This window comes from Vigna umbellata, chromosome 4, assembly GCF_029865625.1.
Source record: "Vigna umbellata cultivar VRB3 chromosome 4, Vumbellata_1.0, whole genome shotgun sequence".
Taxonomy (NCBI): Eukaryota; Viridiplantae; Streptophyta; class Magnoliopsida; order Fabales; family Fabaceae; genus Vigna; species Vigna umbellata.
Genome location: NC_142168.1, coordinates 5199607 through 5218537, shown reverse-complemented (window position 1 = coordinate 5218537; position 18931 = coordinate 5199607). Strand labels below are relative to the sequence as shown.

General features: G+C 31.4%; 1 protein-coding gene across 2 annotated transcripts; it reads right to left on the bottom strand.

Annotated features, from left to right (window-relative positions):
- Positions 1 to 2076: 2076 nt before the first annotated feature.
- Positions 2077 to 18805, bottom strand: LOC148199090 (uncharacterized). 2 transcript variants are annotated; one of them, XM_088114377.1, is made up of 15 exons: positions 18566 to 18805; positions 18356 to 18457; positions 16873 to 16922; positions 15686 to 15784; positions 11153 to 14206; positions 10761 to 10994; positions 9933 to 10649; positions 8977 to 9789; positions 7672 to 8385; positions 6757 to 7584; positions 5778 to 6518; positions 4843 to 5673; positions 3420 to 4169; positions 3245 to 3316; positions 2077 to 3148 (listed from the first exon to the last, which is right to left on the bottom strand). In XM_088114377.1, the coding sequence occupies exons 5-15, from the start codon at positions 14138 to 14140 to the stop codon at positions 2372 to 2374; spliced, it is 9465 nt and encodes a 3154-aa protein (XP_087970503.1). In that variant the 5' UTR covers positions 14141 to 14206; positions 15686 to 15784; positions 16873 to 16922; positions 18356 to 18457; positions 18566 to 18805; the 3' UTR covers positions 2077 to 2371. The 2 variants fall into 2 exon arrangements, with proteins under 2 accessions (XP_087970503.1, XP_087970504.1); XM_088114378.1 differs by lacking the exon at positions 15686 to 15784.
- Positions 18806 to 18931: the final 126 nt, after the last annotated feature.

Sequence of the window (18931 nt, the reverse complement as noted above, 5' to 3'; positions counted from 1 at the left end):
AAATATATTATTAAATCTTTAATTTAGGACGATCTATCATTACTTCATCCAAATTGATTAGGGTCCACCTTTAGCCTAGGTTGGTCAACTTGGCTCGCACTAATTTTGACCTTCAACATGGGTCAGTCGTCTAAACCTTCATTACGAGTGGTCCATCTTGATCATCAACCCGATTCGTCCCATCTCAACATTTTAGCCAGATTTACTCGATCAAATTCAACCAAATTTTGGTCAAGGTTGACTCAATCGAATGTGGCCAAATTGAATTCGACCAAATTTTTATCGAACTCGACTTTGTAAAATTCAGCCTAATTTTGACCAGGGCCAACTCGAGCGAATTTTGCCAAGGCTGACTCGGCCAAAACTCGGTCAGAACTGACTTGACCTAAATTCGATTAGGATTGACTCAACATAAATTTGGTCAAGCCTGACTCTACTGAATTCGACCAAATTTGAGTTGGGGCTGACTTGATCGAATTCAGCCAAGTCCAACTTGTCAAATTTAAGTTAAGGCCAACTCGATCAAACTCGGGCAAATTTTGGTTGGAGCGACTCAGTTGAATTTGACTAAAATTTGGTTCGAACCAAATTGGATGGATTCAACAATTGAGAATGTATTTTGATTAAAGGTAAAATCTTTAACAAGAATTTAAAAAAAAATCACTTTGACTAATTAGGTTTTTACTTGATAAAAGAGGTAAAAAATTAAACAGGATTATTCATATTAATATTTAATTGAGGAATTACTTTGCTTAAATTTGCTATGATTAATTTAAAAAGTTATTGACTTTGATTAATAAGTTATTTTTGTTAATAATAACGTTTTTACAAATTAATTAAGAAGTTACATTGATTTGAGATTTAAGACAAAAATCAATTGAATAGTAGTCTTTAGAAGATTAATGATAAATCTTATTTAAAAAAAACAGTGCAACCTATTGTAATTTTATTGTTTAAGTCATTTTTATATTTTTAAAATTTTTATTTTATTTTATTTTATAAAATTTTTTATCTTAATTTTTTATTATTATTATTATTATTATTATTTTATTTGATTAACCTTTTCGGTATAGATTTCATAAGTACTATTTTGTTAAAACTATTTTGGTAAAGATCAATTTCGAGTTTATTATTGAGAGACAAGTTTGAATTATCTAGCCATATTAATATTTTTCTACTTTCTTGATAATGTTGAAGTTATTATAGATAATTAATATTTATTTAATTGTTTCAATGATAATGTTGTCAAATTGGGAGTCATTGAGAACATAGTTACAAATGTAAACATTTTAGTTTTTATTTGATATTTGTTATTTTAATTTTATTTTAGTTTATTACTAACTTGCTTTTTATTTTTCTATTCCTCCTAACATTTTTTACTTATTTCCTTTTGTTATTTTAATTTTTTAAGTTTATTATTTTTAATCATAATTTTTGTTTGATGAGTTTTGTGAAAAAAATTGTGAAATTAGTTGGACACTTTGACTAAGAAAAGATAAAGTAATTAAATTATTCATTGAGCGCTCATATCTTTTCTATAAGTCTATTCAATGACCATTTAATTTATTCTTTCAAAAAACCTCTTTCAAAAATGTATTTTTTTTTTGTTGAAAATAATCAACAATGTATTTTTCACATGAATTATAATTACTATTTATGGTTTTCAACAACAACAACTTGTGACATGTACTATTGCACCTACTAGAAGCGCCTACTAGAAGGAGACTAAATATATGTGAACTTAATGATCTATGGGATCATCTTTTTTGGAGTATGAATTTATCCACGAGAATAATCATATGTTACACTTGGTTCTCAACATCAATAACATGCACAACACAAGTTGCAACAACCAATGGTCATCCTTTATGGACAATATGAAATTAATGCTTGGAATAAGAAGAGAGCTAAATGCCATGGATGAATCTTTGTGTATTAACCCCAATAGAATTGTTTGGGATTCAGAAGTGAAGGAAATCATCTCACCTACTAATGAAAATCCACCCACCATGCCTAATGCCAATATGTGATCAGGGTGGTAAGGTGCCTGTAGAAGCGAAGCCAAGAGACTTTCGATACAAAACATGTCGATTAAGTCATTAATCAAGTTTAAAAATGTTTGGATTGTAATTAAATCAATCTTACACAAAAACCAATTAGGAAAACTATAAATGCGGATCCAGGTAAAGTGGTTGATTATGCATTTATTACAACATTTATTATCCTTGCATTTGAACTTGAAGTGACTTTAGTATTAAAACACCTTTGATAGGTATTCCCGATTGGTTGACCAAATACATTCATGTGAATTTTCTAACAAAATGTATTGACTTTGCTAGTTTATACCTGTCAACAAACTCAGCTCTTCCAATTAAGTTTGCTCCTGAGGCTTGAATTCATGCAAATCAGGTACATAGGAGTATTTCATTTGAGGGCATTCCTTTAAAGTCACTTGATCCAAGCATGGGAACTTTAACTTGGAAGTCCCTGAGTAAATTCCTACGATGTTTGGTAAAGATTCAAGAGACAAAAGGCTGAGCTGGTCAAATGTTATATCTTCATCTTCATCTTCTGATTCATGATCTTCCTCTTTGGACACTATTTCCTGTATTGCTTGACAATCCCGTATGGATATGTGCTTCAGTTGACCTAGTCTTTTGGCTGTTGAGGATGTGAACACATATATCAATCCATGGCATTCACCGACATTCAAAGAGGTAAGATTTGAAAAAGACAAGGTGGATGGCACCAAAATTTTCATGGTAGGGCATGAAAACACTTCCAATGTTTCTAGTGTTTTAAGTAAGGGTTCTACCCACGAGTGCTCTAATCCGATGGCATTAAGCTGTGGGAGATTCTTCAGATGTAATCTTTTCAGCTTTGAAAGTACTTTGCTACAATCAGTGGTAGGTCCTTGAGAGCAGAATATTTCAGTGAAGGAACTGCAAACCACTTCAAGATTTTCAATGTTGGTTATCTCTTCAAGTAATCCTCCGGAGAATATATTTGACTTATCATCTTCATGATAGCACATTAATTTGAGAAGTTTTAAATTTTGCAGGAGGTGTGCAACATTTGCTCCAAATTGTCCTTGTCCAATCATAGTGTCCTTCCAAGTGATTTCTTGGCGTTCAATGCTTGGCATAACCTAAGAAATTTCGGAACAAAAAAAGGTATATGAATACCAAAAGGTGTCATTCGGGGAGAGTTATGAAACCAGTAAAATTTTAGAAACTGTCCTTGCCTGGAGCTGTCCTTGCGAAATTGCCATGGCGTCTTCCTTTTTGAGTGATAATTGCACCAACTTTGGAAAAACCTAGCAATTGTTCAAAACATTTGATAAATTTCGCACTAATTTATTCATATGGAGACACGCAAACACAACATGAAAACTGCATAGAGGAAAGATATTTTGGTACCTTTTCAACCGAGAAAGCAGCTTGCTGATGTATTGAAATACCGAGTTGATCCTCTGTATCTGCAAATTCATCACTATGATGCTCAGTTTTAAACAATTTCAACTGATCACAATGATATATATCTAGATGTGTTAGCATTGGCCATTCCAGAGTGTGTTTTCCAGGGTACAAGTATTTGAGCTCTGGCAATTCCCATAGTGTTAATGAGGTCAGACAATGGAAATTGAACTTCTTAGTTTCTCCATTGATGGCTGCATCAGCCACTGCAAAAATTTCTACCAATGTTGCACAAGCTCTCACATGAAGCTTAACAAGATGATTGGCCACTGATGTTGGAAACAAACTTTTAAGGGTTTGACAGTTAGAAATCGACACTTGTTGCAAGTCTTGAAGGCTCAGAATTTCATCAGGATTCAGATTCCAGATGTGCTCCAGATTTGGCAACTGATTTAGAATGAGTTTCTTCAAAGGAAGAGAAATCGGTTTCATATCTGCTGCTGCACCATTCACATCAAATATTGCCTTCACAGATTGACAGTTGCTTACCTCAATCTCTTTCAAGTTACATAGAAATGGAAATAAGTAAAAAGGAATGACATTGGGAAAAGATTCACATTCCACCACAGTTAAAGATTTCAAATTGTTGAAAGAATTGTTTGTTGGGATTGGAGCTACACCAAGCCAAATCTCTTGTATGTGTGAATGATCACCAAATTTTAAATGCTCTATATCGCATGCAGACTTTTCCACCTGTATGTCAAACAATAATTGATTGTAATATTCTTATGCAAGACAAAATTTTCACTTATTTCAGATAATGATAAAATGAATGCTTATGCATGTTTAGTATGCCAACGTGTTTTGGATATTATGATAGATAATATTAAAAATAAATTATATTAATATTTTGTTCGGAATATAAATGTAAGTCTAAGTGCATGGTGACAAGACTTAAACTTATATTTGTGTTAAAGATAGTATAAGTCTCTCATGTAACTTTGACTTAAGTTTCATTTGTTGTTAAATCTCTCTCAAAAGACCTATATAACCCACTCATATTTAAATAAATATAAATTTTAAAATTAATTTAATTTAGCCTTTTGAACTTTAACTTTAATATAATTAATTCTGTTTAATCTTTTACTCCAACTGTTAAACTATCTCTATTTGAGTGTATCACATAACTGAAACTTTAACTAATTAATACTATTGCAGTATTTAAAATACCATCAAAAATTAATTTAATTACTTTAAATGTGAATAAATAGATGAATCTATGTAGAATTGAAGCAACAACACAAACTTTTAAATTACTAAAACTAAACTTGTGAATAAAATAAGAAGAAAAAAATTAAAGAGAATAAAAGTACAATTTAGCATAGAAAATATAACAATTGAATTTATTAGATGAAGAATTCCTTACCTGTCTTTTAAACAATCTCTGAAATGATGTGTTTAGATCATCATGGAAGAATAAATCTGAATCCTCATATGACGTTTTAATCCCCAAAAACCTTGGCGCAGTTAGGACTCCTTCGGAGAAAGTTTTCATATTGGGGCAATTAATTGCATATGCGTTTTTCAAACATGAAAACTGCATAGTGGCATTCCCTGATAAGAAGCTTTGTAGTCGAGGTAAGCAATTCAAAGTTAATGTTGTTAATCTTTCAAATATGATCTCATCACAATCATCTTCATCTTCCTTCATTGCTATTTCTTTTATTGATTCACAATTCTTTACAATTAGGGTCTCAAGTTGCACTAAACTTTTTGCAGTTGAAAATGTGAATAAATACTCTATTCGACCACAGTCCTTCACATACAACTCTTTCAGATTGATGAAAGACATTGCGCCACGCCCTAATTTTTCCAATCGAGGACAACTGGTGACCCTTAATGTTTGAAGCTTTTCAGAGAATGGCTTTACCCATGGGTGTTCGAATCCTATTGACTCAAGCTCATTTAGTTCAAATAGGGTTAATGCATTCAATGTCGCAGGAATTCCATCATGAACTTGCAATTTCTGAGATGAAAATATCTCCTTGATACCAAAGCATCTCTGCACTTGAAAATGTTCTAAATTAGGTACCTTGTGTAGGAAATCAAAAGGCAAAGTACCTTTCTCATTTTTATCATCCTCAAAGCACAATCGGAGAAGATTTAATTTGCTGAGATAGGCTTCTGGCACATGGGCATCGCTCATCAACATCATGTTTTTCTCATTTAGCGTCAATCCCTTAAGTTTGGGAACAACCTACATTCAATTCAAATCGATTCAAAAGAAAACACGGTGGAAGTTAGAAGGAAGAAAGTCGGAAAATATACAATGAAAAGGAAGAATCTACTTAATATTGTCACCTTTTCAACAATGAACAGAGGTTGTTGTAGGAAACTTATTGGAGCCTCTGCAATTGCTTCTTTGTGACTGTCATGAATTTTTGATGTGAATAGCTTCAACTTGGGACAGTACGCCACATGCATGATTTCTAAATTGGGACATTCCAGATGGTGTTTTTCAGGATAAAAGCAGTTCAGATTTGTTAGGTTATAGAGAGTTAGCAATGACAAACAAGGGAATTCAAACATTAATACTTCAGTTGTTCCGTTTTCAATTGCATCTTCCTTTCCAGCAATTTCTACCAACTTGTCATACCTCTGCTTTTCATGTGTCTTTAGTTTCCCAAGATTTCTGGCAAACAGTGTTTCCAAGCTTCCACAACCATCAACAAACAACTCATGCAAATTAGGAAAACTGACACTTTCTTGAGGATTTTTGTTCAATATACATTTCAAATTTGACAAGTCTTTCAAAATAAGTTTTTTCAGATGAAAGACTGTTTCTTTGGTCTCGGTGTGACTGTCATTCATACCAAATATTACCTGCACCTCATCAGAGTTATGGACATTCAATTCTTCCAAACTCTTCAAATGAGAAAGTACATTAGATGGGATCACAGTATCTCCTTTACTTTTTCCATCAAATTCCAATTTCTTTATATTGCCAAAAGATTTCCCCTGAAAAGCTTGTTTTACAGATCCAATTCCCCTCGTCTCAAAATAATCCAGTAGAATTGTATGCTTTGAATATTCGAAAAAATCCTTAAAAATCAGAAAACTCAATGTTAGAATAAAATTGTTTAAGTTTATATATCCCATTGTGTAAAAAAGTAGAATAAAATTAAAAAGCACAAGAATAATAGAAAAAAGGGCTAAAACAGGTGTTTAGGTTTAGGATAAAAAAGAATACATATATATGAAGAAAAAGGAAGATTAATAAAATTTAGAATCATATCTTGGTTATATTTGAATAAAGAACTAGTGATAATGAATTTCTCACCTTGTGGTAGAACAAACTCTGAATTGTTGTGTTGAGATCATAAAAGAAGGTTAAACTAGAATCATTGATTGAAGAGTTGATCCCATGTAGCATTGGCGCATTTATATTTGCTTGAGAGAAAGTTTCCATATTGGGACATTTAGACAGAATCACTTGTTGTAAAGATGAGAAATGTACAGTGGCATTTCCTGAATAAAAACTTACCAGTCTTGGTAAGGAACACATGCTTAAAATTAGGAGTCGTCCAAATACGATCTCACCATTAACATCTTCTTCTTTTTCTGTTATTTCTTGTATTGACTCACAATTCTCGATAATTAGAGCCTCAAGATTCAACAGACTTTTGGCCGTAGAAGATGTGAATAGACACTTTATTTTTCTACAATTCCTCACAAGCAATTCCTTCAGATTAATGAAAGATGTAGCACAACATACTAATCTGTCTAACCGAGAACACCGAAGAACTGCTAATACTTCTAGCTTTTCAATGTATGGCTTTACCCAAGGGTGATGTAAACCTATAGACTCCAACTCAGAAAGATTCAGTAGGCTTAATGTATTCAATTTCGTTAGAATCCCATCGTGACCATCCAGGTTTTGAGAGGGAAATAACTCCTTCAAACCAAAACATCGTCTCACAACAAGACTTTCTAAATTGGGTACCTTGTGAAGGAAATCAAAAGGAAAAGTATCCTTCTTATCTTCGTAATCTTCAAATGATATTTGAAGGTAATTTAGTTTGTGAAGGAGGTCTTGTGGTGAATGTCCATCATCCAACAAGATAATATTTTTCTCACTGAGCGTCAATTCCTTCAATTTTGGAACAACCTAGGAAGATAAAAAAAAAGTTCAATTAGGAGGAAAATAGTAAAAAGAAAAAGAAATCAAAACATTGATTGCTAATGGTTTTGTCACCTCTTCAATCGAGAACATAGGGTGTTGTAATGGACTATCATGAAATCCTGACTTGAATAGCTTCAGCTTACGACAATAGGACACATGTAACCTTTCTAACATTAGACATTTGAGATGGTGTTGTCCAGAATAGAAGCAAATAAGTTGTGGCATCTTCCAAAGAAACAATTTGGACAAACAAGGGAATTCAAACTTTTCAGTTGTTCCATGTATAGTTTCCTCTTTCTCTTCAACAATTGCTATCAACTTGAAGCACACTTGTATTGTAAGTGTCTTAAGATTCCCAAGATTTTTGGCAAGAGTTAAAGGGAATAATGTTACCAAGGTTCCACAATCATAAACAAACACTTCTTGCAAATTGGAAAAATTGACTATTCCTTGGGAGTGTTTGTTCCACACACATTTCAAATTTGACAAGTTTTTTAAAGTAAGTTTTTTCAAACGAAAAACTATTCCCTTAGTCCGAGTCTCACTCTCATCTAGGTCAAATATTACCCGTGCTAGTTTGCAACTATGCACATTCAATTCTTCCAAGTTCTTCAAGTAAGGTAGTACATGGGATGGAAGTACAATCTCTCTTTTACTTACTGCATCAAATTCCAATTTCTTCAAACTACCAAAGAAGTTGTCTGAAAAAACAGGTTTGCCATAACGAACTTCCTTCATTTCAGGATAATCTACTAGCTTCATATCCTTTGAATGCTCAAAAAATACCTTAAAAAGGGAAGAAACTCGTTATTAGATGTGTATGCAAGAAAATTATATGCAAGAAAAACTAATGAAATTTGCTTGAAAAGTATTTAGGTCTCCAAAAAGGAAAGCAAGTTTCAGCTAGGCATATATTTTTTACATAAATACATTTTTTGTTTTTGTTTTCTTTTGTTAGTTTTCTCCCTAGTTTTTAAAGGATTAAATATGTTTTCTCTCTACACGAAAATGTTTGAATTCCTATGTTATACTATTAATTATTAAATTAAGTATAATACAAAAGTGAATATTACTTTCTCGCTTGAATATCATAAAATAAGTCTACAATTTCATAAAACTTGATTACTACGAATAAGAAAATGTTAACCAATCGACTTACAGAAGGAATATATCTTACTAAATATGTAGAAATGCACATGCTTCATATAATTTTACCCATAAATGCCACAACATATCATTTATGAATGTTTGTCACTATGACAGCTATCCGATTGTAGAATATTTTATTAAAGTTTGAAATGAAATGAAAAATGGTAATAAGTGAAGGTATACATTTGACCAAAATTAACAATAATGAATAAATACTATGATTCGTACCTGATATGGAAAATATTTTTGCAGAGTTGCATTTAAATCACCTTCCCAATACCATTTGTCTTTTTCCCCGGCCACAACATGTACTTTTTGTAGGTGTGGAGCACTTAGGACTTCAGAGAATTTTGTCATTTGAGGACATTCACTCACTACTAAATTTTCCAATAGTGAAAATTTTAAGACACACTTATCAGCAGTCAAAAAACTTGTAAGATTTGGTAGAGCAAACAATTCCAATGATCTTAATTGTTTAAACTCAATCTCTTGCACATTTTCCTCTTCATATTTTTCAACAATGGCCACAATCATTGGACAAGAACTTACCTTCATAGTTGTGAGCTGATCCAAGGTTTTAGCAGTTGAGTATGTCATTAAATTTTTCATCATACAATTCACCACTTCTAAATATGTCAAGCGACGAAAAGATACCGAGGATGATGCCAAAGTTTTCAATTTTGTACATCTTTCAATGATTAAGTGTTGTACCCTTTGAAGAAGCATGTCATGCTCAAAGCCAATCTCCTCTAGAGACCACATGTCTCTTAATTCCAACTCTTTAAGTTGCATAACTACTCCTATTTTTTCACGTGAAATATCAGTTAATGGAGCCCAAATCCTTCTCATTTGACAAAATCTCATTATTAACCTTTTCAAATTTGGAAGTCTATGAAGAAACCAAAAGAGAACTTCAACATTTTTCAATCCGTGCAACACAACTGATTGCAGGTTGTGCATTTTGTGAACATTGACAATGTACTTCTGCAACCACTCTACTTCTCCCAAGCTCATCGCCATATATTCCAAGTTGTATATCACCTAAAAAATATATAAATAAAAATGTTATCAATATCTAAGTGTACTTGGAACAACATTTTTATCAAAATATTTAATATCTTTTTAGAATAAATAAAGGACTTAGTATTCTTTGATCTTGTAGTGTGAGGTTTTGAATTATCTACCTTTTCTGTAGCCAAAACAATTGGTTTGGCCTGTGAGTTTGAGATTTCTGTGGTGATCCCTTCAAGCTTACCACATCTTAGTATAGACAAATCCTTTAATGATGGCCACTCCAAAGTATGAGTTCCCCCATAGAAACTCACAAGTTCCAATAATGAACGTAATGATACAGTTTTTAGATGAGGAAACTTAAAGGTGATAACATTTTCATTTGAACCTTTGTCCGAAGCAACAATCTCCTTCATTGTCGTGCAGTTAAATACCTCAAGCGATTCCAAATTTTCTAGGTCGTATGTAACAGAAAGTGGGAAAACATATTTCAAATTTGGACTCCCAACAATTTTTATGCTTTTCAGATTATTATGTTTAAGTATTTCCCCGGTGTCATCCTTCCATATGCTCACTAAATCTAGTAGCCCTTCTAGAATAATATTATGCAAGTTTGTTTCATTTTTATCACAAGTTTGTGAAATATTCGCAAAGTCAAATATGTTTTTCACTAACTTGCAATTAGTAATGGTCAAGCTTTGAAGATTTTGAAATCTTTGCCTCATAAAACTAGGGAAAATTGTTTCAAGTTTGTGGCACTCTCTTATTATCAAATAGTCTAAGCTACGAAAGGAATGAAGACCAATATGAGATTGCCAAATGGTATTGAGTTTCTCCATGCACATGATCTCCATTTTCTTCAACTTAGGAAAAACACAATCAATATTCCCCTACAATAGAAAATGGTAGTTAAATAAGCAACTAGAAGACCTTACGAATTAATGTAATTAAACAACAAATAATAGTAAGAATCAAACTCGACACTAAATGAATCCACACACCTCAACATCTTCTGGACAAAATATATCCTCCATCATTTCACATTCACCGACGAAAAGGCTTTGGAGATTCTCCAAATGTTTAGCCATGGAGAATGACAGTAAATATTTCAAATTACCACAATCTCTCACATTTAATGTAAGCAAATTTTTAAAACAATGTTGAGATTGGTCACTCCATATCTTTTGGATGTTAATCGAGGATAACTCCAACCACTCTAATTTTGGAATCAAAACCTGTAAGAACATGTAATGTCTTAGCAGTATAATTTTTATTTTCACAAATTGATTTGTCCTAGATTAATGACAAAACTTATACAAATTAAATTAGAGATTATAAAGAAGGATTGAAGAGGATACATACTTTCATATTTTTGGATAATATTTTACATTACCTTTTCATTGAAGAGAGAATGACAAGAACTGGTGCCATCTAGCTCAACTTCAGTGATGATATCTTTGTTCACGTTTCCCCCTTTGTCTTCAAATGATTGTGCACAAGGTATCTTATCATTGGTATACAAAGAAGTAAATGCATGTAAAGATTTTAATGTTAAAAGTCGTAACTCAGGGAATTCAATATTGTCACCATTGTTAATATGGGTTTGTCTTTCAACTGAAATTATATCCTCCAAAGAATCACAATCACACACTTCAATTGTTTCAAGCTTGGTGAGGTGTCCAACCATGGAAAATGGGAAAATGTTTTCCAATTTTACACATGATTTGATCTTGATGATTTTTAATCTGGAGAAAGAGGCCTCAAGAAGTTGATTGTTACATATTTTCTCCAAATTATCAAGTTTGTAAAGATACAACGACTCCAAATTGGGAAAAGCCAATAAAGGGTGCAGCTGTTCCATTGAGTTAATGATATATTGAATGCCAAAATTGTTTACAATGGATAAATGTTTCAATTTCAGAAATCCTTCAACATTTAACTCATAGAAAACATCATGAACATTAATGAGTTCTCCCAGCCACAAATATTCAACACTTTTTAACAACATTTTAATCCATATTTCAGAATGGATGTCAATACCTTCTTTTAGGTTCAATACCAAAAGTTTCACCACTTCATACTTGTCATGGATTTTGAATTCTCCCTCCGTGAGCATGTTGAATTCACCAATGATAATCTTGTAACTATCCAACTCATCAAAAAACAAGTTCTGTGGAACACAGACAACATTTTGAATGTGAATGTCTAGGTTTCGTAACTGATTTAAGTGACTCAATTCACAAAGACTACCATTTCGACTTTGGATATTCTCTTTGGTCTCCCACTGAATCAAGCTGTCTCTCATATAAAATTCTTCCAAAATGTTCATTCTTGATATGACATTGGAAGGTATTAGTCTTAGTTTTGAGCAACTACTTAAGTCAAGAAGTTGCAATTTATCAAGCTGCCCAAATTCAAAGGGAAAACATTCAATGTTGGATCCTGAAAGAGTAAGAATTCGTAGTTTCTTTAACTCTCCAATGATTGATAAGTTCTGCCCCAGAGTGCACTTCTCTAGACTGAGCATTCTTAGTTTTGTTAAGCATATAAGTGAAGAAGGTAAACATGGCAAATTCAAACCAGTCAATATCAAGACTCTGAGTTCAATCATGTCTTTGAAAAAGTCATCTGGTATTTTCAAAAACTGATCTTTACTTTCAATATGTAAGACTTCAAGTCTAGGACAATATATACTCCCAGGAAGATCATCAACGATATAACAAGAGTGTACAAAAATAGCAGTGTAACTCTCAAGTTGATTTTTGTGAGGCCACTCATCGAGTATGCTATTTTTCATAAAAAATACCTGCTTTTCTTTTGATGATATTGAAAGAGCAACATCACGCACAATGTCGTGCATGTTAAAGCGGTTGCTAGAGTAACTTTCCAACAGCAAACTTGATTCTTTTAGCTCTTCTATCAACATATTTACTTTGTTTCTCGCTTCTCTAATTGTGTGGACTCCTTGTAATAAACCTAAACCAATACAAAACTTCACCAAGTCCATAACCAAAGCATCGTTTCCCATTCTTGCACATTGTAAAAAAACAGACTTAAGTAGTTCATTTTCTAGATGATCATAGCTCAACTTTATAGAGAACTCAATAGGTTCTTTCCCTTCTATGTAACTTTGCTTTTTCATTTGTTGATAAACATCCTCCCATACAAAGGAGCTTTTATTTTTTAATGTCCTTCCTATGGAAACTAATGCAATAGGCAAACCATCACACATTCTTGCAATTTCAATGGCTTTGTCATCATACACAAAATTTTGGATGTGTATTCCAGCCACTTTCTTAAGCAAAGTCTTTGCCTCATTTTCATCAAGGACTCCAATAGAGAAAGTTGATCTCTCCTTCACATCCATTTGATTACACAATACTTGTTTTCTTCTAGATGTTAGAAGAATTTTGCATCTTTTGTGATTACCAGATAACTTCTCTTCTGTCATGTTATTGAAATCCGAAGATAACTCTTCTTTTTCCATCTTATGGTAACCAGAATTAGATATATCATTGACATCACGTTGGCTTCCACCATCTTCATCACTATTTGGAATCCCCAGTCTGTTCAAGTCCAACCTATCCCATAGATCATCTAGGATTATAAGGGTGTTCTCCTTTTCTTTCTTTAATCTCTTTCGAATGCGATCTGCTCTCACGATCTCACTTTCCTCTTCCAATCTCATTCCTAATATCTCAGCAATTTGTCCTTGAATTGTTATGATGTTAGGATTTCTCGTTATATTTGCCATAACCACCACAGTGAACAACTTCTTTTCTTGAGCTTTCTTAGCAACTTCTTTGACTAAAGTGGTCTTACCCACACCACCAACACCATAAAGACCAATCATATTAACTGTAGAATCTTCCAATGCTTGCATAAACATATCGATAGTTTTTGTTCTTGATGCAAAGCTTTCATAGCTAATGTTCGTCAAAGAAACATTAATGGATGGGAGTACTCGATAGGAAACTTCATCAAACATTTTATTCCAAAGTTCTTCTACTTTCATTTCCTCTACCATCTTTGTAGCATTTCTGCCCAATCGATACCTCAACGACAAGTTACTCGGAAAGAAACCAATGGAACATCTTGTCTTCGAATGATATTCATCGTGAATAAATTGTTCATACTTTTCAATCTTCTCATCCAACTGTTTTAAGCAATATTGAACATCATCTTCAATTTCTTCTGCATTCATTTCTGCATTATTAACTTGATGTTGTATCCTCTTCCTAGTATTATCCAACATCTCAATGTAACGTTTAACCTCTTCAAATTTGTCATTGTAATTAAAAAAGTAGCTCAACTGTCGTTTCACTGCACGTCCTGCAATTTGCAGTGCACTTTCAGTCGTCGTAGAGACAACTGCTTCCATGCTCCCTTGATAATTGAGACCTTCTCCTTTGCTTTAATGGTTTCTACCAGGGCTACTTTTTTTTTCCTGATACATATTCAAAATTTAAAAGTTTGTGACTTATAAGGGAACCAATATATAAACATTAAGTAAATAGAATTGATAAAAGCTGATGCAAACATTCAGGAAGTTCATATAAAATTTTATAACTGCATATGACATTTGTAGTAAGTGGAGTGATGTTTTACATCATGAAATTATATCATGTATGGAATCAACACTATATTTTCTATCATTGATAGCAACTATCCGACCACTCACATATTTGATTATGAAAAAAACTCGTATTAAGTCTTTTTTAATGCATATAAAAAGGTGTTGAATGGTTTTGAAATATATCTTCAGAGGTAAAGTGGGACGGTTATGGTGGAAAACAATGTGATGAAAGAGTTTGTGGCTATTTTGAATTGTTCCCACACGAGGATGGGGTGGAAAATAATAGGATGAAAGAGTCCGCGGCTATTTTTTCAATGTATGCTTCAAAGTCTAGATGGAGGATACATACTGCTAATATTTACTGCAACTTCGGTCACCGTCAAACTGCCCTAGTTCAACATTTTATACTTTTTATTATTTCCAGTTCTGTAAATAAAGGCTTGGTGCTTATAAATTTAATTTTACATAATCAAGAAATCAAAGCGATCATCAACATCTAAATAGTGATTTGTGATTTATAAGACAACTATATTTCAGAATATAAGTCATGGGAACACTAAAAAAAGTTAGACATTCGGCCAAATGCACTGGATTTTAAAATCATTACACTAATTTATTAATATTAACTTTTGAAAGTCAGACTTTAAATAGTGTCAACCAAATGGATGTTAATAAAGTTTTGGAAGTCTCACATCGACTAGAGATAAAATCAATATATAATATATAAATGAGTGTAAATCTTTCCTTACAAGCCAGTTTTATAAGTTGAGTTAGGTCTAAAGTTCATTTTTTAATATGGTATCAGAATTAAGTTATCCTAATGATATTTATGGTTTGTTGTGCATAAGAAAAAAATAGTTGTGTGGGATAAAAATTGTTATATGGTAAATGAAATTGATAAATGTAGATGAAGGAGATTACTCATATGAATATGAAAAAGACGAATGTGAATGAAGGATATAAGTCTTGATGAAAGTAATGAATGCGAAGAAATTTATATATATAAAAAAAAGTTGTGTTTTCTAACTGGTTAATCCAATCAAGCTAACATGAAATAACACTTTTGCCATGTTTAAATATGAACCTTTGAATTAATAGGTGAATTCATAATACATGATAATGAAATATGTAATTATGTAATGAAATTATGAGGCTATACTTAATGATCCTAATTAACAGATATTATACTACTAATTACATCATTGTATAATTAGTTATTGACAATAAAGAATGTGCAATTATATACACATGTCCAATTTATTTATAAGTTCAAGACTGTGATCCAATTTATTTATCAAAAGATATAAACAATATATTTATAGAAAGATAAAGGGATACTAGAATAGGTACATATAAAGAATCCCCTATATCATCTCATAGAGCTATAGCCTCATTGCTGCTCATCATGATCACCTGTAGAATCCCCACTAGGATCATCAACTTGATCCTCTACTTGTGCATAATACATATAAGATTGGTGGGTTTCACAACACCACATAAACAAAGGATAAGTTAGTGAAGGTTTAAAATACTTACATGTAACAATTCATATCTAAATTTAAAATTAACAATTCTTATCAAAATCAAATGTTTATCACACAACACAACTCTTATGATTCAACCCTCATGGCTCTAGATAACAACATTATTCGACTATCACAACTAGTTATCTTCTTCTAATGACTAACAAAATCATAATAGGCTCTTTGAAGTCTCTTAATACACTACCTAACATCACCTTCAATGAAGTAGTTAGTTACATTCCCATAATCCATTCATAATAAATCACACATCAAAGTAAATTATGATTCTTGCCATAGTTCCACTTAGTCACTCACTCATACAAAATAGTAGATTATGACTAACATTTTGACTCTAACCACCATTTTTATTTCACAACATTAAACAATTCATTTTCAAAATTTTATAAAATCTTATAAAAGGTTATCACACCGTCTCATATGTATATTACTTAAATCCACACTCACCACATAACATTAATCATATATTTCTTAATTTTAAATTTAAATACTAATTAATTCATCATTTATTTCCTTTTTCTAATTTTAAGTAGCCTTAAATTATAAAATACTGAACACGGAATGGTTTCGTGGTAAACATACTATGAATTAATGATCTTAATATAAATTTGGGGCGAACATAATAATTAAGTTTATTTTAATTAAAAATAAAAATAAAAATAATTTAAAAAGATTAATTCTTACGTGTCATATTTATTTAAGATTTTAATATGTCACAGTATTATAGTTATTTTAACTTTTTATAATATTATGTAAAAACTAATTTAATATTTTATTATAGGGAAAGTAGCACGGAGGTTATCACCCCACCAGCGATCCTAAAGCCGGATTTTCCGGAATTTCCTATCAACAGTGTCTCATATACAAAAACACTTCTGTTATTAGACACGTTATATAAAAAAGTAGTTGTTGATATAATAGCAAAAGGAGTGAGATTGGTGTAGAAGAGATAAGATAAAGAAAAACAATATAAAAGAGTAAGACATTTTAACTCACTTGTTAACTGCTGCACGTGCTCTGTAGTTCACAGGGTTTCATGAAGTTGTCTGAGGCATACACAAAGTAAACATTTTACAAAAGTAAACATAAAAAGGAAAAGGTTCAAACTTTTTTATGTAAATTCTTAATTATTATATTTTAAAATCCATAAATAATATTTAAATTCTAATATTTTATTTTCCCAACCACTATTACGTGGAAACAGCTGTAAGACACAATTATTAAATCTGTACAGTGCTTGTCAGCATTGGCCATCTTTATTTATTATCACTATCATTAGGTCTAGGTCTGATCCATCGTGTTTCCACAAATATATAGAGTAGGTCATATATAAATAACCCTCTACGTTTCCATCCCTTTCTTTTATTAATATCATGCCAAATATTAAAACTTTTATATCCTTTAAAAATAATTACATTCTTTTTATAATTTTTTTAATGATACAATAATATATATTATTATTTTAATTGAAAATTAAATAAATATAATTAAAAAATATTATTTTAAGTTGTAAAACAATGATTTTAGTTACACGTGCTAAATGATCGTTACAAACAAAGACTAATAACTTTTATGAATTATGATTTGTAAACCATATCAATTGTATAATATGAATAAATCGAAGTAAACAATTTGTTGCATCTAAGATTAAAAATTTAATTTTTAATTTTTATAGTATTATATTAATTATTTATTTTATTATAATAAATAAAAATATTAATATTAATAAAAAATTAAAAGTACTTGTTACCTTGTCATAACCTTAATTGGGTTTTCTCTGGTGCTTGATTTCATATTAGATCATATACCAGAAATGTAAGATTTCATATTAGATCATATATCCAGAAATGTAATATTCCGAAAGAAAATTTTAAAAAATTCTAATCCTTTATAAAAATAAAAATAAAAATAAAAACACTCAATAAGTGTTGATAAATTGTGGGAGTGTTGGGCCAATGTCTCTTAGGGCAAAGAAAATAATAATTGAAGTAATGGTGGCTTGTGGGGTTGGGTTGGTGGCTGTCTAAAGTCAATGATATGTTGTGTGAATTCATGAAGTCTTTCTACTTACTTTTTTTTATTATTAATAGTTGTCTGTTTAAATATTTTTTTATCATAACGTGCTTTTCTACATATAAAATTTAAATAATTTATTTATGATTTCAACAACATATTCATATTTGAGAGTATCAAAGATGCATCACAAACAAATAAAAAGAGCACACAAATATAACAATTTTAAACAAATTCAATGCCTTTCTTGTTCCTATTCTTCCAAATATTTATTCTTAAACAAGAAAGATGCTCACAAAAATAATTTTAATATTAGCCATAATTTAAACTAAGTAAAGGATAATGAACATAAATAATAACAAAAATAGAAATATGAGGAAAAAACTGTACTGCAAGTCAGTCACTGAAGCTGTAGATACATGACTTTATATATATAGAGAGAGAGGTTTATATGATAATGTTTTACCTTGTATGAATTTGACAGTTCTGACTTAATGCATCTGAGTCTTTTAGAGGGTTCTTTGGAGAAAGAAGATGTTGTAGAGTTTGGTGAAATAATTCTTAAAGCCTTGTAATTAAGAAAAGTTGAAGAAGTTAAATAATGAAAAAGGAAGGAAGAGAGATGTGCAAACTAAAAAGTGTGCTGAGTAAATACTGTGAATAGAAGAAGACTTACAGATTGTGTTGCACTGAGCTTATCTAAGAAAATGAGTTTCTGCAGAGGATGAAAGTTGGTAGTTTGAAGAGTATGGGGTTCTTTCTAACACAGAGTTGAAGATGTAAATGAGTTTCTGCAGAGGATGAGTGATTTGAAGAGTAGGGTTCTTTCTAACACACAGAGTTGAAGATGTGAATCAGATTTTAGGAGAAGAAAGAGAGTGTTGGTGTTGTTTTACGATAAATAAATAAAGATGAATATATGGTTTGGTTAGTTGTGTTGTGTGTAGGTCCTCTCATTTGTTCTTTCTCTGATTGGTTCAATCTTGAAACATATCCCCAAATTGTTTATAGATGTGGATATTTATCAAACTTTTTTAAATAA